The sequence below is a fragment of the Necator americanus genome, chromosome IV (genome assembly GCF_031761385.1).
Source record: "Necator americanus strain Aroian chromosome IV, whole genome shotgun sequence".
Taxonomy (NCBI): domain Eukaryota; kingdom Metazoa; phylum Nematoda; class Chromadorea; order Rhabditida; family Ancylostomatidae; genus Necator; species Necator americanus.
This window is the reverse complement of record NC_087374.1, coordinates 3850705-3874417: the sequence shown is the minus strand read 5'-3', so window position 1 is coordinate 3874417 and position 23713 is coordinate 3850705. Positions and strand designations below refer to the sequence as shown.

The window sequence follows — 23713 nt, the reverse complement described above, 5'->3', positions numbered from 1 at the left end:
GAATCCCGGACGAGGAAATCTTTTGCTGAGTTCCCCTGAAGTGTCCTCCGATGGGGAAGAAAAAAAAACGCACAATGGCAACTCGGTTCTTTCGATTGTAAATATTGCTAGAAACGTTGCGTTCCCTTCAGGTGAAGGGTTACGGAACATTGAGGCGAAACCGTTGCTTTTCACAATAGTTGGTCACGAATAAAAAAAAAGAACGGAAAACTCCAAATAATCCTCTTCTTCATATTTATTTATTTATTCACCAAAAAGTGCGCCAGGAAAGCAGAAAAAGGGAAAAAAACATACTTTGTATGATGCAGAACATTTCAAAAAATCCATCGGAACTCAGTTAATTTAGAATTTCGCTCGAATTATTCATTCCATTGTAAAATGACACCTTACCATTTTGGGCGTGAAATATTCACATTCAAAATTTTTTCAATGGCTCCTCTATAGTCACGATGATGATGGGCGACAGAATATCAACATTACCGTTCATCGAAAAATTTCTCAAAACAACAACACCAAAATTTAACTATTTATTGATTCTTAATTATAGTTCAGAGCAGGTAAAAGTGAAATTCTCGTTCAGTTTTCTGATTTTATAGACTTTTCAACTGTATTCAAACAATCGAGACACCAAAGGGATCTGTTGCAGTTACATTGTTCTGCAAAAAAAGAGATAAAATATTAGCTGGAGGTCTGTTAATGCCCTAAGTACTACTTTGCCAAACCATCAAAAGATGATTTGCTAGAAAATCTTAAGTCACTATCGAGGATTGAAAGAATGAAACGCTAATTCATCTTAAATCGAACATCTTAAGCGGCATCTTACGAAATTATTTTGGCTAAGACTGATTTTTTGTTGTTGTGGGTTGTTTTAATACAATTCCAGGCGCCTCAAACTGATGCTCACCAAAGTTACATTAGAGAGAAAAACAGAAAATGATCGATAAAGGTGGCTTTTCATAAAGTGCAGCAGAATGTACTTAAAATTCTGGTGTTTTCCTTACCTCACAATCTACTTCTGTCATTCCCACAAAGTCTCTTGTGTGAATGCAAAAGAGATTATCAGGTCTTCTGAAGATACCACGAAAAAGAACCACATTCAAAGACAGCACACCACGAAACTGAGTGTTGGAACCTCTCCACGAGTACACTCAGTTTCGTGGTATGCTGTCTTCGAAGTGGCGTAGTTCGTGAGTAAGAACGCGATCACATTCGATTCCCCTAATTACTCGGAAAAAACGGCGTGAAAAACGTTCCTATCGCTCCAGATACCCCTATGATGCGCCTAATGACGTGTCACGTCTGCGTTGCGGTCGCCTTCTATCGCAGGCGCGACTCGTTACTAGGTGCATCGTAGCGGTTTCCGGCGCGACAAGGCCATTTTCTACACAATTTTCCTGAATAAATATAGGAGGAATTAAGAATGAACGGGCGCTTACTCGTGAACTTACACTACCAGCCCTCTCAACTCGTGGAGAGATCCTGACACCCTCAAATTCGCGGTATGCTGCCTCTAAACTAGCTTACGCATTACTTCAACGTAGTCGATCAGTTCCACCAAGTAAAGAAACATCTACACCAGTGTAATGCAATCTTCAGAGGTTCTTTATGCGAGTGTATTGTGTTTGGTTGAAAGATGTGACTTTTTTTTGTGATTGTACAAGCACTTAGTGCAACCTCTCGTATACTGGATTTAGAATAAATACAAATTCACTCACAAATCGACCGACGCAATGAACCATTCTACCGAACGTTCCTTCTTTAACAACCATGAAGAAGAATGGCGTATCAAACTTCATATACGAGTCGTCCGGAGCTGAATTTTGATAATTTTTCTTAGCTGGCACAAAAAAAGGAAACATTAACGAAGGAATGGTATCAACGGAATGTTTGTGTAAATGTGAAGGTATAAAAGAAATGTGAAAAAATGTCGAAGTGCGGAAAAAAACCCGCCACATAACCTCATTAGAATCGCTTATTTACGCAAATTATGTAAAGCGCACCAAACCAGACAACAGCACACAAATAGTTCGGTTCCTATATCGGTCCCAATCTACTAAATGAGGAAAAGAGAAAAATAGTAGATTATTGGCTAAGATGAAAGCCGAAGTGATTGGAATTTTCAAATCAGTCGGAAATCAACAGTCTTCTACTCATAGGTGGAATTCTTCTAATTTATATCACTCAGTAGCCGAAAATCTTCCTCCGAATCTCCGAATTTCTTCTCGTCACCCACACCGTTGATGAATAACACCCTTTCCAATAACAATATGAGTTGAATTTGAGTTCGATGAAAAGTTCCAATACTTTTTACATTCTAAAGATTCTCTTTACGACTAGAAACACATCCTTCACTTCATATTGGTTTGAGAATGGCAATTAAATGCACATGTCTCCTCCAATGAATAGTAAAAAGGGTAGTTTAACTAATCGAAAGGCAGAAACTTGGAGAACCCGATGCTCAACTTCTCGATCGACAAATCAATTCTTCCGGCCTCTACGAGGGTAAAAGTGAAGAAAAACAGACAATTTCCCTCATGAGCTCATGTCATACGCTTATAGCTCCACGCAAATAATGAGTAAAATGGGTTCACTTGTCTACCATGAAGAAAAAAAAAAACGTTTGTGGTATTGTATTGCACAGAATGTTTTAGGTGCATGCTTTCATTGTTAAATTTGATAAGAACTTTGAACTCACGAGTATTCTGTTTAGTTTTATTATCATTGAGTAGTTCTTTCTCCTCTTCATATTCAAAGTATTTGTGAAAACGTGCATTGTCAGAACTACTCTCGCCAATGAAGTGATGACGTTTTCTTCTGATTAATCGTTCTTCAACAGCAACGCCTATCTTCGCTAAAACAAGAAAAAGTCGTCTGAATCATAAAGAATCTAAAAAGCTAGCGTGATGAAAAACACATACCGAATCCCTTCTGCTTAACATTATTGTCAACAGGCTTCGGCTTCCCAGGATACACCTGGAAGATTTTTCAGTCCTTAACAAGACGATTTTACAAATGATGTTGTGGGATCAGAGTGCAGATGTGATATAGTTTACAACTACAACACTACATGAAGTTCGATGCAATTACGTAAGCAGCTGCGCTCGCCTCCGCGCGCGTGAAACTAGCGGCTGATATCGAGGTGGGACCACTGCGAACTGCAGCGATAAGTGATGCCAGCTAGGGTGCCACTTCGATCCTAACCGCTCCAACGCACCGTTTCGAGCGCAGCCGCTTCCGCTACTGCACCGAGCTTCACATCGTTTGGACCTATATATTTGGACTATATCGTACTAGGTCATCCCATAGATAACGCGATATTTACTTTTTCGTCTAAAATGTCCTGCTCTCCATTTCCTATACCACTTTTCTAACAGGATTTCAACTCCCCTCTGCCAGAATACAAGGGTTACTTCTTCCTACTGTTCAAATTTCTGTCCAAAATATTCGTACATTTTCTTGCAGTTTTGTTCTGTTTAACGAATTTCTTAGATATTTTATCCAATAACGTTGTGCACCTTGACTGTATTAATGAAAAGTAATTAAAAAATTGAAATTCATCTCCATTTCGTTACTAAAAGCACTAGTCCTTCGCTGTGAAGAACTGCATTATTTATGGGCTGAACAAACACACATGCCCTCATTGTTAGCTCAGCCAAATATTCAATTTCATAAAACGAACAGAAAAGTGCGACTATTCGGAAAAAAACGATTAAAAAAATTCTTCTCTAAGCTATTTGATCGATTTAAACTGGAGGGAAAAATCAAGGAAAAGGACTGTATTTCAGCACTAAAATTTGTGCAAATGTTAAAACACAAAAAGGGAAATAAAGAAAAGTGAAAATGAAAACAATAAAGAAAATAATATAATAGAACCATACCTTGAATTTTGCTTTGTGATAATGTTCCCATAAGGTGACGAAATATGGATAAAACGAGTGACTACGATAGAATATTCCAGAAAGATCAGACTGAACATTTCAAATAATGACAAATTTCTTTGACCGTCACATTACCAGCCATTATTTCCTACCTTTTCGCGATCGAAAATTCGAGGAAGACCAAACTTGTGCTTAGTGTTGGTGCATTCGGACAATCTCAGAGGAAACATCACGAATAATCTCGGCACACAAATCTTAAAAAAAAATTGTTTATTGTCAAAAATCAATTTCTGGCAAGCTATTGAACAACCTTCATGTTCGATTTGGTGCTTGGCAATGAATCAATAGCTTGGAAGAACGATATGGCTGTGAGTTCTTTTAGGTTACACCTGTGCATTACCTGTTTACTTCAACATAAGGTAAGAACAACATAGATAATTTGAAAAAAAAACTTCAAAAAACTAAAGTAAAAAACTAACTAAGTAAATAAATAAAAGAACTGAATGACTAGAGTTTGAACACAGCAAAAAAACTTCATTTTAAAGTTGTTAATTTATCCTAGCACCATAAACGTAAAGTCTTTTGCAGAAGCGCACCTGTACAAGTACAGCTTGAAACCGTCAACATGAGACTCCAACTCCAGCAACGGTTCGTCTCCATTGTTCGAAAATCGGAACTGTCCTTCACACGGCCAAACATCCACCTAAATCAAATTCCTAATACGTGGGAACAGTTCCCGCAGATATAGTCGGGTGAAGACAACATGAAGCTCGTTGCATAAGCTTGCATAGGCAGCTGCGCTCGAAGCGGTGCGGTGGAGCGTAGCGGTTAGAATCAAGAGGGGACCTTCGCTAGCACCACTCATCACTGTAATTCCCGATGGTCCCATCTCAATCCCAACCGCTACGCTGCATTGCATCTCATCGAACACAATCGCTTACGCCACAAGATCGCGCTTCACGTCGTTTTGATCCAAGTAGATCATTGTTTACCCTGAAATTAATTAATGGTTCTGTCAATCTTAGGAGTAAAAACTGCACGAGAAGGTGATGTTCAAACAGTGCATTCCTCTTCCATTATCTATAGTTGGGTCAAAGCGACATGAAGCAGTTGGAATTGGACGGACAGTTGCGTAAGCGGGTGCGCTCGAAACGGCTCGGTGGAGCGTAGCGGTTGGGACCCTCGCTACCGCCACCCATCTTTGCAGTTCCCTATGGTCTCACCTCGGTTTCAACCGCTGTCTCAGCCGCTACGCTTCGAGCGTAGCGTAAGTAAAGGGAAGGTTTTCTACGTTACCTCTATGATTAAACATAAAAGGCCATTTGGCACTTGCCGAGGAGAGTAAAATTACTTTTAAAAGCAGTCTATCACGAAATTAACTATATTCTTGTTTGTGGTGGAAAACATAAAGTTCGGGTTGTAGATTAAAGGTATGACCGTGACCACGCTGAATTCCCCCTAATCATCCTGAAAAACGGTGTGAGAACCGCTTTAGAACCTACGAGGCATGCTAAAACGCGTCACTTTTGCACACCTTCCTGTACTCTCAGCAGTTTATTCATTGCTTTTACTTGAATAGGCTGCTAAGAAGACATTGATTCTCGATCGCTCGCTCGCAGACGGTGCGCGTTCTAACGTGTCTCGTGGGAACTAATGCAATTCCCACGCCGTTTCTCAGGACTATTAGAGGGAATTAAGTGGGCTCTTGTTTATACTCGTAATGTACAATCTCAATTCTATATTTTCCCACAGAGATCCCAACATCGTTAATTTCGTGATATCCTATCTTTCAAATTTCATCATTTCATTTCAGATCTCGACTGTTCTATTCATAGGTGAAGTTTACGGTGAAATTAACGAATAATAGGAGGTGGCCCTACATTTGTCCAGCAGAGAAGCAACGTGGAAATAAAGTACATTAAATTCGAACAGTCTGCTCCATTCCGAGTGGTGTAGTTCTAGGCGCCACTCGCTCGCAATTTGTTTACCTTGCTTTTCAATGATAGCCTATTTACAAATAGAGTCGGTGTATCACGTACATAGCTTACACCTTCAGCATCTTTAGAAGAAGACAAGTAAAATGGGCATCTTGTAAGTGGTCCTTGTTTCCCATCGAACTTCCAATAAAATGTGCAGTCAATTGCAGATACAAGAACCATTTGTGCTCTTCTACAAAATAAAAAGACATTTTGAGAAGAAGTGAAAAATAAACAGTTTAATACGGATTTGAAGGCTGTAGAAAAAGCTAGAAATATACTTCGCGACATTTTGAGCAGGAAAACTTAAAGGCATCACCCCACAAATCTGAGGTGGTACGAATTTCATGTGGAGTATTCGTATGTGACATAGTAGATTATGGAGAGGTGGGTGATTCCATCCATTTCTTCCTAATTGCCGTAAAAAACGGTCCGGAAGATGCGGCGCGTGCACAAGGCTGTCGTGCTCAAATCGAACTCGTTGTAGAAAGTAGCGCCCCGGAACGCTCGAAGCCGTATCTTCCGGGTCGTTTTTTACGGAAATTAGGAAGAAATGGACATTAAAGTCTGTGGCTTTAATATGGATTCCAAATAATTTGATAAAGTCGTTCATGCACATTCTATCCCACCTCTCCGATTTTCCTATTCAAATTTACATTACATTGATCGAGAAGGTCTTGGTTATGGTTTGCTCAACCTACGCACCATCTAATACACTACAATATTTTTAGATAGTTTTCATATGTTATTCGCCAAAACGATGTAATGACGATTTAAAATAGAATGCTGTAAGAGTATTGATATCAGAGATTCCAGATCGCCGTATGAATGTTACATCCTACTTTTTCAAAAACGCTGCGTGGGTCTAGTGTGTCTACTCCCTTGACACTTCTCTTTTCTTTATAATCAAATTAAATCTTAAATAAATCATTTTTTCAGTCCTCTGACACTTTTTTCAGTAACTTTTTAATGTCGGAGATCTGTATTAGTAGAAAAGATAGTGCAAGTAGGGAAAGTAAAAATAAAATCTAAAAAAAAAACCACCTGTTTGGTCCGTTCTCTTCGCGAACCACAAAATTAAGGTGCCTTCCACTGCTTTTCTTAAAAATTTCAAGTAGAAAATATCCATGCCGCTTACAGAATGATTCATTTCGGAACTATTTAAAGGATTGCAAACTTCATGATATTTAAAATCAAGACGATATTCCATCTCTGAGACAATGAAAGAATATTTCTTTAGAATGCCAGTAATATTTATATCACTGTAATCGGCGCCCGAAAAGCGGAAACCGAAAACAATCCTAGAAAAATCAACAAATGCGGATATTTTTGCTGGTCAACGTACGCCGAAACACCTGAATACGCATAATCTTCTACAGTACCTGGACGAAAAAGAATCGATGAATCTACAAAATAGATTCTTCTGTGGGAAACGATTACTATACTTAAGATCAACTATGAGAAATCCCTACTACTTATGCAAAAGTCGTTGTTTGCGAAAGTCCGGTTATAAATGTCAACAAATCTCTAAAATACATATTCAAGAGCAAATTGATTTCCATTTTCGTAGTCAGTGTGAATTACTATTGAGTCTAATAAGAAAATGGGAGAAAAAAATCAACAAATCGATCACATAGGTGGACTTAATCAATACGGAGGACGTAAAGGACCATCTGACTGTTGAGGAAAGACTTTTCAGCTCACTTGAATAAAATCTCGAAACATCTCATCACAACAGAATTGTTTTGAATAATCATAAAAAGTACGAAAATATCAAATTTAATATGAACTGATGTTAATATATCAATGTTACTTATATATATATCACTATATTATTATTCTTAAAAGAATATTAGTCATCACAAATGATGCGCTTTCATTTTTGCATCATTTTTAGTCTTATGCCTCAAGCACAGCGCGCTTGATGATATCTCGTTACCATGAACGACAATGCTGAGATCTCTCATGTTGAAACAGCGATGTGTGATCCAATCTCTCCAACAATGCAACTTATTACGCATTAGAACGCAGGCAATCTTCGTCACAAAATGCCTGCAATCCAGCTAAAATAATTCAAATAAGCAGCAGAAGCTGCATCACCCATACAATTGCGAGACGCTTGCGGATTGTTTTCGTTCTATTATTCGTATGAAGTTGCATCGTTGGGAAGATAGAATCACATAGGCCTGTCTCAAACGGCCTAATTCCAGGTTATTTGGCGGAATCGAGAAAAAGGACTCATTCCCTCCGAAACACACGGTGATCTTTCGGTTGATTAAAAAGAAAGGACAGCGAAGAATATGAAATTAAGCATGCTGCAGGACGTATTAAAAGTAATAATATTTATAAATTGAAGTAGACTAACGCAAAGTTCGTGAACATTTTGAGTTACTTGCGAAACATTTTAATTATTCCATTTTCGATGTTATTAAATTAGCAGACCGATTTGTGTTCTCAAACTCAGTTTTGGCTATTTTGCACAAAGTAACAGCGAGATAACAAACCTACCTCTGCTTCTAAATTTATTCTGGCAGTTGAAGCCATACCGTCATCATCTCCAGCGAAACTCAGTTCAGTAAAAGGAGGCGATTTCTAAAATTTAGGTGAATGAAATGCGTGTATTCCCACGAGAAAGATCACGAAGCTAAATTTAAATTAAATGACTACACTTAAGAAGAGATATTTTAGAAGTGAAAAATGCTGTCCTTGAAAATCACACGAGCGCTGACGATATCACCTATTTTATTTACTATAAATGGGTATGACTGCACGATCGATCGGAGGTTCGAAACCGGCTTGCCAACCAAGCCCTTCGATAAATTGGTACCACACTTGCCTGGGAGGATAAAAACACTGACTTGACACATCGGCTAGCCCCGGGAAGTCATTGTATAGTCCAGTTACTCGTTCGTAAACCTCAAACTATTCTGAATTGAAGTGAATGCAGTGGTGCTGGTCCCGAGCGGATTGATTGACGCCAGACACCTTACCAATTATCTTACTTTATTTTTGTTCACATTTTTTTCTACTGTTTTTCAAGGTGTGTACTGCTTCTGGTATTTTACAACAAAAAAAAGCTTACGTCTGTGCCGTAGTATTTTTCAGCTACCTTTAGAATATCTCGATTGATGGGGACAGCCTGTAGATACGTCGTATCTATTTGTTGTATTATTATATTTATTGTGTGAGAATGGAAACAGAAACGTTAAGAAATACTAACAGGTTGATGTTCGCTAAAAAGCCGAATGCACTGGGGACAATCAACGAATGGCCTTTGAAGTGTATAGAGAACTTCATGGATTGACTCATTTTTAGTAACCAGATTGGAAGTAACTAAAAGGTAGAGTTTTTCATTAAAGTATACATCATGTAGATTTGTATAGACGTACTGCAGCGAAGGAATTTATCAGCAGCTTTTTTTGTCTTTCCAACTGCAACAAGAGAGAGAAGTGCCCATGCTCTGATCATTTGAAGTGGACTAACACATATGTTGCTCGTCGAAGAGGTTGGAAAATTCTGTAAAAAGAAATTGTTTGAGTGGTTTGTTTTGTTTTCGACGAGAAGACCTTCTGTTATACCTTACTGGAAATTTGTAAGAAGTGAAAATATAAAACTGCTATTACTAAGGGCGTCAGACATGGACAAAATGAACCCAGAACGAAAGAATCGTAGCTGATTACCTGCCTTTAGCTTCACAGCACTGGTTGAGTCAAAACGACATGAAACACGTACGCAATTGCGTACTCGGCTTCTCTCGAGGCGCTTCGGTGGAGCGGAGCGGCTAGGAGCGTGGTGAAACCTTTGCTGACACCACCCATTGCTACAGTTTGCGACGGTCCCAATTCGGTTCCAACTGCTGCCTCCAACGCACCGTTTCGAGCGCAAATGCACCGCAACCACACCTTCATGTCGTTTTGACTCGACTATAAAGCACAGTATGTATGCGGCTTCGCTCGAAGTAGCGCGGTTGGAATCGAGGTGGGACCATCGCGAACTAAAGCGAGGAATGGTGTCATCAAGGGTCCTCACTAGATTCTAACCGCACCGTTTCGAGTGCAACCACTTACGCAACTGCACCGTGTTTCATACTATATTGATGTCTATCCGTAAAGGTCCTGCATCGAATGCGGGTTCTAGGAAGCGTAATGCATCCGCAGCACCAGAACCACATATTTCGTCTCTGACTTTTCCGATATCCCAGCATTATTATTTTTATTTATTTGGTTGGCTTCTGCAAACTTTTTTTGTCTAAACACTTATACTCATCAAAACTGTTCTACATTGGGTACTCCCGAGTTGTATCGAGCACTGGAACTTCATAGGAGCCCAAAGATGGATGCTCTCACGAATGAATTTAATACCCTTTCACGTCAGTTTGCAGATCATTTGAGAAGTGGACCGCCAACATAGCAGTCTATAGTATTTAGCACAGCTTTCTAAAGTGATTTATGTGGAAGGAAAATATATTATATATGAATATATAGTAATTCACAATATACAATAAAATATATTATATTATATATTATATATAAATAAATAGGTCGACATAAATCTTTGTTAGAACTAGCAAAGCAAGCAGAAAACAGAAAAACAAAAGGGAACGTATAATAACCTTGTACAACCTGGTCTGGTGATGGAACAATAGTAGAACCCAACACTAATGGAGATGATTGATACACGACGTACAAGCCATATTCGAGGAGGGCATTCGCATAAGCGAGAACTGGAACAGTAATGTGCAAGGTCAGACGACAGAGTTAAAGGTTCCGATTACGAGTATGAGCGCTCTATGCTCGATTCTCTGAAAAGGCGTGGGAAACGGCCACCATGGACGAATCTTCCTGCGAGGTAGCTCATAACGCCATCTTTGTACACTTTCGGTTCCCTCAAAGACATACCCATTAGCCTTACTTGAATAGGCTATTGGGAAATTCTCAATGATTATCGTTCATCCATTCGCAAACTAGGCGCGCGTGCAGAGGTGGCGCGTTGTAAGGTGCCTCGTACGGAAATCGTACAGGAAGACCATTTTCCACAACTTTTTTTTAGAAGGGTAAGAGTCAATTGCCCTTGAATACGTTCATCATCGTAATCTAGGTCTCTGAACAACTTTTTCCTTGATTCCTTAATTCGTGAATATCCGTCTGGAAATCTGCCTTTAACCCAACGTACCTTGTGTTTGAGTCAACTCTCTCCCTATGTTTCCTACTGAATTTTCTGAATGTGCCGTAGTGACCATCTGGAATGTGAGTAATTTGAAGAAGACCTGGAAGACAACATAATAGTTACTCGCTTTAGCATACCACTTAGCAGAATGAAACCAACCCATTCCCTTTGAGAAGTCAGAATGTTCCGCGGTGATATGAGCTTTGATAAAACCATTAAAATCTTTTTGCAATCACACAACGCGACCTGATCGACGTGATAACATTTCGAGCGCTTTCCCCAAGTAACGCATCTCACAATTATTTTCTTCACTGTACATGGCTGTTTTGTTCTACTAAGATATAAAGCACGGACAGACAAAAGCGGCTGCGCTCGAAGCGGTGTCATTTAGATAGCGATTGGAATCGAGGTGGGACCATGGCGAACTGCAGAGATGTGGCGACAGTGCCTACTGTTTCTGTTTCGGTGTTTCTGACTGCGCTCGGTGCGGCTGTCAATAGCGCCCCCGTATTGGAGGTGCTTTTTGATCATTCTGACATATACAGCAACGGCACCATCTAAGCAAGCATCCAGTGCACCTATTTTTTTAAATTATAAATACGATGGAAACGAGAATGAAGCTATCAGTGACTCCTTTTTCCAACCGCGCTCTATGATATTGTATTCGGTCAGTTCGCTGACCCAAGCTCGGTGCAACAGCACTTCGCTGAGAGGCCTAGCTTTTTGTTGCGGAAATCTTCCCAATTCTCAAGCGAGTGGCTGGGTGATGCGCTTGTCCGCGACTAAATTTCTGGTGTATCTGACGTGCGTTTGATAATCACCAAAACCGTCTCTCGATTCCAGAAACGCCAGAGGGCGTCGCAAACTCACACACGATGTGTGACGAGGTTGTCGGCGCCCGCTAAAGCCGTCGCTATAGTTCTCTTAGACTAGAGTATGAGCGTGGCATTGAATCATCCTGAAAAAAGGCATAGGAAACGGCTCTAGTTCATACGTTCATGAGATTAGTCTCCCGTATACCGCATCACCTCCTCGTACACTGCCGTATTCGAGCGGTAGAAAATCAATGAAGTCTCCTCAACGGCCAACTGAAGTAAGACCAATAAATGTACAACTGAAGGAAACCGGAACGTGCAGAAGGGTGCCGCGTTCTGACGTAAGTCGTAGGAACCAAGGAGGTCCCCAGGGAATTTCCCAGAACGGTTAGTGGATAAGGGGTCACGCTCGTACCCGTCATCTACGCCCCGAGCTCTGTTTTTCCAGAGACCCCGACATAGTCAGTTTCGTGATAGGCAATCATCATACCGATGATGATCATTTATCGTGACTTCATTGCAACTCAGGTAGTTATGAGCCGCTTGTAGTAGCTCTTGCTTGATGTGTTAGGATATCCTCGCCTTCGTTGGCACTGTGCGGTCGGCTGTGGCAATAAAGATTCACTGATCTACCTATCTATTCTTTCGGAACGATCACCTTCACCTTGATCACCTTGACTCCCGTTGATCACATCTTCGAAATGGTCGAGCGGGGCCAGTAATTCTTCCATTTGTCCATATCGCGTGCCAGAGTAGCCCAGTGGTTCCTCCTTTCGCGTGGGACACGAAGAGCATCATAATTTCCTTTGAAGGACTTCGTGAAGAAATCTGACCATCAGGTCGGTGGTCTTCCTGTAATGCGTTTAATATCGCAGGGACCCAGTCGCTCACGGTTCTGGTCCAACGGTTGTCGTTAAAGCGCATCACGTGTCCGGCCCACCTTATTTTACTTTCCTTGGCAAACGCGTTTCTAATCTTAGATCGCTGACATAGGAGAGAACTTCGAATCCCGTCCCTCACTTGCGTGAAACGGGATGATCCTAGCATCAGTCTCTCAATTGCGCTCACCGCGTTTTCTTCCTGCTTGCGAAATCCCCAGGTTTCCGAAGCATAGGTCAACGCAGGAAGCACGAAATCCCAAGAGTCTTCACACCCTACAAATTTTGTGCCCATAAACGGTGCATGGCGCGATAAGAAACCCCCAAAGAGACAACTCGTCGGTATCGATTGCCAGCTCGAGTTCGCCAAACGACGTGATGAACTCGCGCGCGGCAAGTCATGTACAATCATGCAGCTTTTTCGCGTCGCTTACGGTAGAGAGACCGTAGCTGCTCTTATACGCTATTATTTCCGTATTCTACATAATTTTTGCGCTGCGCGACGTCGCAAAACTATGAAGACGGCTTAAACGTACCCGAGTAGCGGTGAGGTAATTACTTGGACATGCACCAACCTTTTATTTTTTTTTTGTTCCTGCCTCTTTTTACTACCATTCTTTTTGCTTAGGTTTTGGTTGTCGATGTTGCTAGGCCTTATCGTTGGACGCACCGATACTTCCTTTCGTGTGTATTGGTAGGTGTCTTTCTCATTACCAAATACTGCACAATATTCGTAATGTTGGTGGGATTTTCTTTTTTTCTTCTTTTAGCTCGCATGGCGATTTTGATTTGAAAATATCTGAGTGTGACGCAGACTATGAGATTGGTAAATGGATAGGACTAGCACTTCGGGACGGTGAGGTTCTGGATCATGGCATCGCCTTCTTGCCCGACCTTCCTCCAGTACGGGTTCGAAACGGAATGGTAGAGGTATGCAGTAGTTTTAGGTTTCACCATAAGATTATCACCCCAATTTTCCGATATTCCATTCTTTTTTTGCATTTCTTAGGTCGCCTTTTATTTCTATGTTTAGTTTCATGCTGTTGGTATTTGTTAAAAATGTGGTTAATGTTATTTTTCTCGTTAAAGTTTTACCACACTTTTAGGTCCTGACGGTCGGAACAATTATTTCTTGGAGCAACCGCAAAATTTCTTTATGTGACACTCCTGATTTTGGCGCTATTCCAATTCTGGATCAGTTACCGAACAATGCTGAGAGGTCATACCAAAACCAGAAATTTCAGATTTGGGCTCGTAGGTTAGTGTACAATGCATGGTTTTTTTAAAGGAGTAATTAAAAACAGCTTGTTGATCACACATATTTACTTGTCTTGGCGGAAATTCTGTTTTTTACCCTTTTTACGTAAGGTTGCATTTGCTATATCTCTTTCCAGCTTTGGACATTGTAGTTTACGAATGTTGCAAGGTATGCCTCAAATATTCAAACTGCTAGGAGTGAACTTGGCCATCTCCCCGGCTGCAGAACTCTAGAATTTTGAAAAGTATAGAGACTTGATCAAAAGAGAGTTTCCACTGCTTGTGCAAGATCTACTAGTTCTGTTAATTACTTTGCTTTTTGAACATGAATATGTTGAAGATTTGATTCTGGTTTAGTGAGGGTTCAGTGAATATATGTTTTGCTACTTTGTTATACTATTCGAAAATGCAGTTAGGGGAAAGAACAGGTATCACTTTTCCGTAAACTTATTGAATGAAGCCTTGAACCAGAGTTTTGACAGCAATAGAACTCATGGTTTTGTTTTAAATTATAAAGGAGTAGGTTGATAATATTTTCATGTTTGTTTACGGTAATGCAACGAAAATCTTGATGTTTGCCGTCGTTTCGAAACAAAATCAGGGCAGTTTCAATGCAAGTATCTAATTTCATTACAGATTGAACGAAGAAGAATGTGAATGTTTTGGTGGTCATAAATGGGGAGTGTCTCAATTCGTCGATGATGCACCACCCCACAACGATAATGTTGAAGTAGGCTGTTCTTTCTTTTACAGATTTGTACCACTCTGATCTTTTGCTTGAACCGCATTATGGATTGATTTGGATTCTAGAGTGCACTTAGAGGTTTCCGGAGTAATTGTTTTTCACGTCCACTTTTTATGAATATTTTTAGATTCCTTCGGAACCACAGGTCTACTGTGACGATCGAGATATTGACGGGGTCAGTATTACACCACTCCAAGAAATACTGCGAAATACTGTTAGGATAGGTTTCTTTTAATGGACTACTTCTGTGGTTTAATTGTTGATTGCTTTTGTTGATTAGTTTTTTTTCTTGGTCGCGCAAATCACGACCAGCACCTTATACAAATACTGGTACACCCATTCTTTGTGTATCTAATTTTTCCTCTCACTAGATGACAGAGTTCTTGTGCAAGAAATACAGATATTTAGAAGACGGATCACGAGGAAAACATTCATTTGCAAGGTCTCATCACTAGTTCTCCCGTCAGTCAATATGGTGATAATCCAACAGCATACATCTGGAGTCGACTAGGACGTAATGGTCTAGAAGGCCTGCTCCACTATAGTTCTGATCCACGAGAGTTATCAGATTTCAATGTGGGACAATGGATTGATTTCTGGCTAGAGTATGTGTTTCCGCATTCATTTTTTTCACATCTCAATAGCACAATGATACCATTAAAGTGGGAAATCTTTCGCATAGACTCGGACGTCATCTACCGCATATTGCTTCCTACATTCTGGTGGATCCTAAAAGGACGCAGAAGTAGTCATTCACGTAGTGCCTTATAGTAATGACACCGAAGGAGGTGATCTCTTTCGTCAATGAAAGCACATTAGAATTTTTTGAAACATTATGCTGATTTATGCCACATATGTATTTCAGCTTATCCTCATTTCCTCACTTTTTTACCAATATTTCTTGATAGATATTTACTTACAATCATTTGAATTTATTTTTCTCCCTGTTACCTTCCGGCTTCATTTCGCTCCCTTCCCTACCGCCAGGATGTGAAGATCTGAATGGTGGTCGGAGTCAAAAAAGGAAAGAGTACGCTTTCCTTACAATCTACTCCATATGGTCTGAAAAGTTGAGACTAACGCCAACAGGAATTCTTAGGTCTTTTGCAGATTTACGAGTTTTAAGAGTAACACCACTCATGCTACAGAGCTACATTTCCTTTGCATATGTGTATAACTAGAGCCCAGTCAGATATTTTGGCCACTGATTTTTTACTGTTGTTCGTACTTTCGAGTCATTATAAATAGGTATAGGTTTTCATCATTATGAATGCCGTAAATCTTAACGTCATCAGCGTACATTTGGATCTCAAGGTTCATCTGTTCACAATAACCTTACTAAAGATTTCATCCTAAAAGTGATAGGTTTTCGAGATATATTCCTATATATTCCCCATACTATAGTTTTTTGTGAATCTTGTAGGACGGAATCCACTAACTAGCACTGACGGATTTTTGTTTTTGTGTTTTGCCCTGTCAAACCATATCAAATAATTATATTATTTTTAATATTTAGCCCGGATTATGTCCAGAGCATTTTTGATCGTGGAACACGAACAATCGATATTTGCACATTGCAATGTAAACCAATCAATGGACCATACCTGACACGTCTTAGAGGAAATTCTGTCGAGGTAAGGAATCTTTCTGTAACAATTGTTTATTATCTCACTACTTCGTTTGGTTTATGGTGAGTGTAAGAACTGCAGACGACTAGTGCGCATAAACTCTGTGTATTTTCTTATTCATGTAGCCGTCTGAGCTTTATCCACGCGACAAGCAAACAACTACATAAATAATAATCTTGCATTGCAAGATGTTCCTTTTGTTTTGAAGCATATTTGCAATTCTAACTTTAAAGGTAGCGGGATCAAGAAACTGACGTGGTACGGAACCCTAGAGAAAACTTAGAGTTCAAGTTGTAGATTATGAAAACGAAAGTGGCGCCTGTCGGGTTTTTTTTTTGCGACGATTGAGGGCAAGTGAGCGGAACCACGCTCTTTCCTAATACCTACGGTCCGATCTGTATGTTTTCCATAGGGGTTTCCGTACCACGATATTTCGTGATACTCTGCATTTACCCCAGGTAACACCAATCATGAGTGGGTGCAACGCAGTCGGTAAAAGGTTCCGCTGTGATTGACTCGATGAATTTTCCAAGGTCAATGAATTAGTGCCAAATATTTCTGAGAGGATAAAAACACTCGCCTGACACGTCGGCTAGCCTCCGGATGTCATTATAAGATTATACCTGCGTTTCTCAAAAGATTCTGAACTGAAGTCGAACGCACATTCGCATCTCTATAGGGGTTGACCAACGCCTATAGTATCCTTTATCCTTTTACTCCGTGTATAATCAATAAGTTCTGTCATTGCAGCTGAATGTACCCTTGTCAGTAACATTGGCTCATCGACAAGGGGACGACTTTTACCACGAAGAACTAGGAGCTATTCGTGACGAAAGGAGGCTTCTTCAAAGTGGTCAAGATTACGAAGCAACGGTTGTGCGAATTCGGCCAAGGCCATCAACTGTGGAAAATGAGATGGCGATGTGGAAGGTGCTTAGCGCTGTTCCCATCGGTGAGGTTAGAGAATTTCTTCATAATTTTTGCTTCCAAGCAATAACCTCGAAGTACTTCCCCGGAAGGCAAATACATCAGTGACACAAGTTCAGACTAACTCATGGTATTATGCAAAATTGTAATCTATCCGTATTCGAACCAAGCATCTCTTCGTACGTGGAAATTGGAGGGATATTGCCTCACATAGTGAAACTGCGAAACATCGAGGTAGTAGGATGCAAGTAAATCTGCGACGTTCATCTCAAACTTGGGTACTTATAGCGAAGCGCGCAGGGGCGCCAAGGTCATCATTTGAGTACCTATGCGACTAATGCCGGCTTCTATAAATTTCGAATCTCTAGATAGCAAAGTTGCTATTGTAGTATAGGATGAAATTTTAGGTATAACGCGAAAAGCTTTCGAATCCTTGAGCATTTTTGAAAGGATTAATCGACTTCTGTGATCCAACTCTGTGATTTCTAAACGTTTTATTTGACCACATATTATTTTCTTATATTATTGAATTACATGCGTATAATTTTAACCCTGCTCCATGCATATACTCCCATTTTACTTTCTCATATCACATCACATTTCTCATATCATGTTATATTAATATTTCTTTCTTGTATTAATGAATTACTTGCGTGTTATTTTAACCGGCGCCATGGTCACTTCTTCAACACTACCGTACTTCCTGTTTTGACCTTTGCTTTAGAAACCTGGGCACTTCGCAAACAGGAAGAAAATGCGGTAAATGTCACTGAACGCTTGATCGAAATAGTGATGCTAGCAGTATCTCGGTTCACACAAGTGAGGGACAAGATTCGAAGTTATGTCCTACGTCAGCGATCGAAGATTAGAGGCGCCACCGCGTTTTCCAAGGAGAGCAAAATAAGGTGGGCCGGACATGTGATGCGTTTCAAGGACAATCGTTGGGCCAGACCCGTGGGTTCCATACGATATTAAAGGCATCACCCCACGAATCTGAGGTGGTACAGATTTCAGGTGAAGTATTCGTATACGGGATAGTAGATTATTGAGAGAAGGGTGATTCCGTTCATGTCTTCCTAATTGCCGTAAGAAACGGCCCGGAAGATACGGCGCCGCACAGGGCTGGCGCGCTCCAATCTAACTCCTTGTAGAAAATGGTGCGCCGGAACGCTCGAAGCCGTAAATAAAGGAAATCAATAAAGGAAATAAGCCGGGAATCCGTACCACCCCAGATTCGTGGGGTGATGCTTTTAAGCGCACTACAGGAAGACCGCCGACCCGATGGTCAGACTTCTTCATAAAGTTCATCAAAGCAAAATTTGACGTTCTTCGCGTCTCCTGCAAAAGGAGAAACCACTAAGCAACTCTGGCACACGATTGGGACGAACGGAACTATTACTGGTGCCCGTTCGAGCAAATCGACGAACAACGGGAGTCAAGATGATCAAGGTGATATCATTGAGCGCATTAATTCAACGTGCGGGGGACCGATGAAGGCAGATTATCACAGAAAAGGATTCAGTGAGAGTATTTGGGATATGCCACTACTTTCACCAGCACTTCTAATGAACAAAAGAGAGAAATCTAAGAGAAAGAAAGAGTAAGGAAGAAGAGTAGTTTTTGCTATGTAGTTAGTTTCCTGTTTTTTAGATGTCTTTTTTGGAAGCTAAGCTGCAAACAGATGAGAACTTCGGCTGAATTCACACTTGTTTGCCGTTTCTATTTCTAATCTAGTTTTTGAAAAAAAAAAACTGAACCAAGAATTTGAGCAGTGATAATTAACATTCTTATAGAGGTTAATCGGTCTTCCGAGTGAGTTCCCAAGTGTCGTTCTAAGAAATGGGATTTTCTTTCTCGGCCAAAAATCTTTAGCCTAAGCAAATTTGTCTCCATATAACTATGTGAGCACGTCTAGAAAGTCATGTAGCATCTTTTTTTTATAGCCGTAGGGTCTAAAGAAACTGTTAAATGCAGACTTCCACCTCCGTAGGTGGATCTTTAACCTTCTAGCTTTCCCTCTTCGAAGTTGACAGATCTTGCCAATCTCCATTGCAGTAATCTGATTTGAAGCAACAACTAGCTCTTGTAATTCACTCCATCTACCATTCTCTTTAACTTCTAGAATGTAAGTTGAAGTTGAAAGTGCTGGATCATCCCCAGGAAACTTTGGTCAATCCTAAGAGCTTTAATTTCTATCTTTTATTAATTAAGTTTATTGTAAAGAAGGAAAAGAAACGGAAGTCGCATCATTCTTTTTTTTTTCTGATTCTGCTTACAAATTCGCTAAAATCCCCACTCATGATCACTCAGTAATTCATGGTCATGATTTGACTCACACATGTCATTTCAAAATTTTTCAGAGTTGGGCTCCTCATTTTTCACGGAAAGTAAGCAAAGTGAAGAGGCATTTGCCAGGCAAAGCTCGATCACAACCTCTTCAACGGAGTGCAAACGCCATGACTTTTGTTGGACAGTCAGCAAGTGTACATGAAAGGAAAGATGACGCAGATAATCCAGTTCTTGATTGTGAATGTTGCTACATCGAACCAAAACATCTTGACAGCAATGAGCGGCATTCTGTGACAGCGGTAATTCTCTTTACAATCTACTAATTGTTTTACTCTCCAGACTCTCAATTCCGTCTTTGGGAAATGAATTATCATTGTTAAGCTTTTTGAAGCGCCGTTGTGATATTCGGGAACAGTCCTGTAAACACTGTAGAATTTTCCAACTCTGCCAACTTTGAACCATAATTTTCTTGTTTGTTGAAAAATTAAGCAAGAGTATCTAGAACCATTGGATGGAGAATCGCCTGTGCGTGTTGAAAAATCGTTAAGCAGCAATCACTTGAAGTCATTACTTTTCATCTTTCTCAGATTTCATATCGGTCACAGAGATCTACAAAAATTGCAGAGAAGAGTTTGCTAGTACTGTCCAATGGACGTTCCAAGAGTAGTGACTGTCGCAATTGCCAATTTATCTTTACTCTGAAGAGTATAATTTTTGAAAAATGTATGAGTAGGGCTGCCGTAAGACCACCGCGACAACCTTCAGAACCAAAAGAATTATTCATTAGTTCTAAACTATGCCTGAAATCTTTGGGAACTTGGTACCGTCACTACTACTAGGCACATTTATCGTAGTTTGGTTTGGGTAAGGCTGGTCCCTCCATCGATTTGCTAAATATATAGACTCAGATTCGTGAGTCTTCTACAGATATGTTTAAATATAAATACGTCCACATCCTCTATCATTCATCCCTACATTGTCTGCTCACTGTTATTTTAGAATTCTTTATACCTCACATATACTCAGACGTAATTGAATTATACGTTGTTGATGTTTCATCTTGGAACATTGACCGCTTTATATCCTTGAAGTCGGTAGCTTTCCAGACGGCTATGGTTGAGATGCAAATGGAAAAAGGACGATATCGTGTATGGTTACTAGATTACCATCAAGATGCTGATTTCTGCACTTCTCGAACACTTGAACCTGGTCACTTCTTTCAAGGGCGGTTCCGCATCGGAGGAGGACACAAGGTTCATTGGCATACTTTTACATACTTCTATAACGCTAAAGCGGAAGCAGAACTCCTTCTAGGGTAAATGTCACGACTACATTAGACAGATGCAAAAACTGCACGATGGCCATTTCTGTCCCGAAACAAATGAGGTTGAGGTTAGCAGCAATTTCAGAATTCTTGATAAGACCCTTCTTAAACACGGCACGTCCACATAATTGACGGCGCTGAGGTCTCTCCACGAAATGATAGAAAGAAAAGTTAGGGGTGCGGACAACGAGCGCGGTCACGCTCCATTTTCTCTAATTGTCCTGAAAAGCAGGGTGGTAAAGCCAATAAGATCAATCAACAACCGCGTGTATAGCTCATAAAAAATCTCATGAAAAAGGTACCTTTAGTGACCTTGATTAAGCTTAAAAAGCAGATGTTGAAAATGTTTCGTTTTGTCCGCTTGACATTTGACACCTTAAGCATTCCAAAGAAAAAATTGGCATCAAAAAAATTAAAGAACCAGAACACTACTATTATGTATCGCGAGAAATTCTTTATCGAATAATTTGTACTATTTTATCAGATCTTATTTCTAAGTGCTTTTCAAATTTTGAGAAGAAAATCCTCTTAACTTATTCTTCGACCCAATAATGGTACTTTTTGATTTTTTTGCAGAACAGAGTTATAAAGTATTCGGAATTTCCTCACTTGCTACTCGAGCACCTTTGGTTGCTGCTCTCATTGACTTTACATGTGCAGTTTTTGGAGAACTTTGCAGAACTACGCGCCAATCTTTGGGACTTTGTCATCATTTTTTTATTTCAGCTCTACGTTACCGCTTTGCACACCAACAGGAAACGTGGAGGTCACTACGAAGTATATCACAATTGCCTTGGTTATGTGGTGCGTAATTATGTTGTTAAAAATCGAATTAAAAACAGCGGCCAGGAAAATGATGCCTTAGGGTCTGTCTACGATTAGATAAGGGTAGAGATGCAGTTCACGAATATGAACGTTTCCACGCTCCAAATCTCTCTTAGTAATTTAGAAGAAAGGAAAAACAGTCTTGTTAGCAACCCTACAACGGAAGCTGTTTCACACCCCGTTTTCTGAACTACTAAGGCAAACTGAGAGTGCTTCCGCTCATATTCTTGAGCTGCTTCCCTATCCTATCTACTCGCTTAGAGATCCCAGATTCAAAAAAAATGTTCAAATTCATGATATGCTATCTTTGAACAGATATTTTAGGAGATAGCACGCTTTGTATTGAAAAAAAAACTTTTTCTCTCTATCAAATCGAATATCTCCTGACACTACAAGATCCAGGCCATACCCTTTTTTCAATTCTTTTCTCACATACTTCTCACTAACACTGACATGAGCTTTCCCATTAACATAAGCGCTCAAGTAGCTATTAAATGTAACAAAGAAAATTTTAAAAAAATTAAAAAAGGTATTTTGACGTGGATAGCAGTAAGGGTGAAGCGAAAGGTCGGCTACCCGGACAGAGATGGTGGATCGAGGCGAACTCGGGAAGTCCAATCGGTTGATCACCTATGAAGTGTTCCCTTACCCCTCAGTGAATTTCCACTTCATTTTCCGTTTTTTTTTTGTTAGTATCGATTCCTCAGACCGATTTTAGGCGAATATAGATCTTAGATAGTTTTCGAGTTCGATGCCTCTCTTCTCATATACATAGGAACGTGAGGATGAGTCGTGATTGGGACATTTTGTTAATGTTAACAATAGGGAAGCTAGTACAGTGGTTCAAAAAATCCTAAATCTATTTCATTTCCACTCTTCACTTCTTATTAACTCAGCTAATAAACTCTTATTCAAGTTGGACACTTCCAATCTCCTGAAAACAACTGAATGCGAAACACGCGTATCGATTACTGCGAGGAGGAAGCGTTTCGCTCCAGAAGGTGGAAAACTTCTTTGGCAAATCGTTGAAGTGTCATCTTCCACAAAATGAAGGTATCCATGACATGTGAAAAAGTAATTGTGTAACTCATTAATATTACATGAATTAGACTCCTTCGATCGTTTGGTTTGTCAGCGATGCGTTGTTTCCACTTTGACTGGTTTTTCTGTTCACCTCTCTTTCTCTCTTTCTATTCTTTTTTCTTCTCTTTCTTTCTCTTTCTCTTCTTTCTTTCTTCCTCTCTTTTCTTCTCTTTCTTTTTCTCACTCTCTCGGTATCGTTATTCGCTTATTTCTTGAGTTAATTCGAATGAAGATGTACTCTTCAGGTTGTTTTAGCTGAGTAACATTAATTTATTTCTAACATCTAGTGTGTTGTCGCATTCCTAGTTCCGTGACATCAAAGAATTTAAATGAATTTAAATTTGAATTCATTTTCATACACAATTTTTAACACAATTGTTGCGCAACCATTGCAGGACTACGCCTGGAATTAGCGTAGACAACCATTTCAAAACAGTTCTTTCAAATGTTACTAGGAAAAATTTGTATTTTTTTCATTTCGTCATTCTCCTCGGTATTCATACATCACATTTTTACACTCTGAAGATATACGTAGCTTGAAAATACAAATGATGTTTCCGCTGCGATATTATGAACAGTAAAGCGACCAAAACTGTGCGAAGGCAGGAAAAAGCGCTTCGTTGTTTTTAAATCTTTGCATGAGTTTGAGTGCAGTAGTGTTGCATGATGGCACGAGACAATTATGTTGGGAAAGTTTTTTCTTTTTCTACGTCAGAGCTTCCACGTGGTAGAAAGAAATGAAAGCGTGGCTGGAAATTACTCGGGAGGTGTTTGTTTTTTTAATACACCGCTTCTTGCTTATTATGGCGTGCACGTCCCATACCTCGCTGGACAAGTAGTTAAAGATATCCTACTGTATAAAACAATGTCTCTATGTGCGACTTTCAATAAACCTCGCCATGTTGATGTTTCAATAATTGCT

The 23713-nt window shown here is 39.9% G+C and overlaps 2 protein-coding genes across 7 annotated transcripts; one reads left to right on the top strand and one right to left on the bottom strand.

The window, feature by feature from the left end:
• Nucleotides 1-611: 611 nt before the first annotated feature.
• RB195_000330 (uncharacterized protein) lies at nt 612-13008 on the bottom strand (the record flags this gene model as incomplete). 3 transcript variants are annotated; one of them, XM_064196601.1, is made up of 18 exons in its annotated part: nt 612-656; nt 1716-1813; nt 2696-2851; nt 2919-2973; nt 3879-3968; nt 4031-4132; nt 4189-4267; nt 4475-4581; nt 5918-6047; nt 6899-6954; nt 8363-8446; nt 8937-8993; nt 9075-9187; nt 9244-9285; nt 9338-9370; nt 10467-10577; nt 11027-11120; nt 11180-11236. In XM_064196601.1, the coding sequence occupies 18 exons, from the start codon at nt 11234-11236 to the stop codon at nt 612-614; spliced, it is 1509 nt and encodes a 502-aa protein (XP_064052481.1). The 3 variants fall into 3 exon arrangements, with proteins under 3 accessions (XP_064052481.1, XP_064052480.1, XP_064052482.1); XM_064196599.1 differs by lacking the exon at nt 11180-11236 and adding an exon at nt 12904-13008 and having other exon boundaries at nt 9244-9370; nt 10477-10577; XM_064196600.1 differs by having other exon boundaries at nt 9244-9370; nt 10477-10577.
• Nucleotides 13009-13113: 105 nt separating this feature from the next.
• On the top strand, nt 13114-22759 carry RB195_000329 (uncharacterized protein; the record flags this gene model as incomplete). Of its 4 annotated transcripts, XM_064196598.1 has the most annotated exons (17): nt 13114-13148; nt 13235-13264; nt 13342-13407; nt 13484-13643; nt 13820-13971; nt 14607-14700; nt 14843-14890; nt 15124-15320; nt 16232-16349; nt 17094-17295; nt 17995-18224; nt 18618-18719; nt 19631-19858; nt 20666-20812; nt 20874-20951; nt 21610-21687; nt 22625-22759. In XM_064196598.1, the coding sequence occupies 17 exons, from the start codon at nt 13114-13116 to the stop codon at nt 22757-22759; spliced, it is 2100 nt and encodes a 699-aa protein (XP_064052476.1). The 4 variants fall into 4 exon arrangements, with proteins under 4 accessions (XP_064052476.1, XP_064052477.1, XP_064052479.1 ...); XM_064196597.1 differs by lacking the exons at nt 17995-18224; nt 18618-18719 and having other exon boundaries at nt 17094-17300; XM_064196596.1 differs by lacking the exons at nt 13114-13148; nt 13235-13264; nt 18618-18719; ... (3 more) ...; nt 21610-21687; nt 22625-22759 and having other exon boundaries at nt 13355-13407; nt 17094-17300; nt 17995-18033.
• Between the last annotated feature and the right edge of the window lie 954 nt (nt 22760-23713).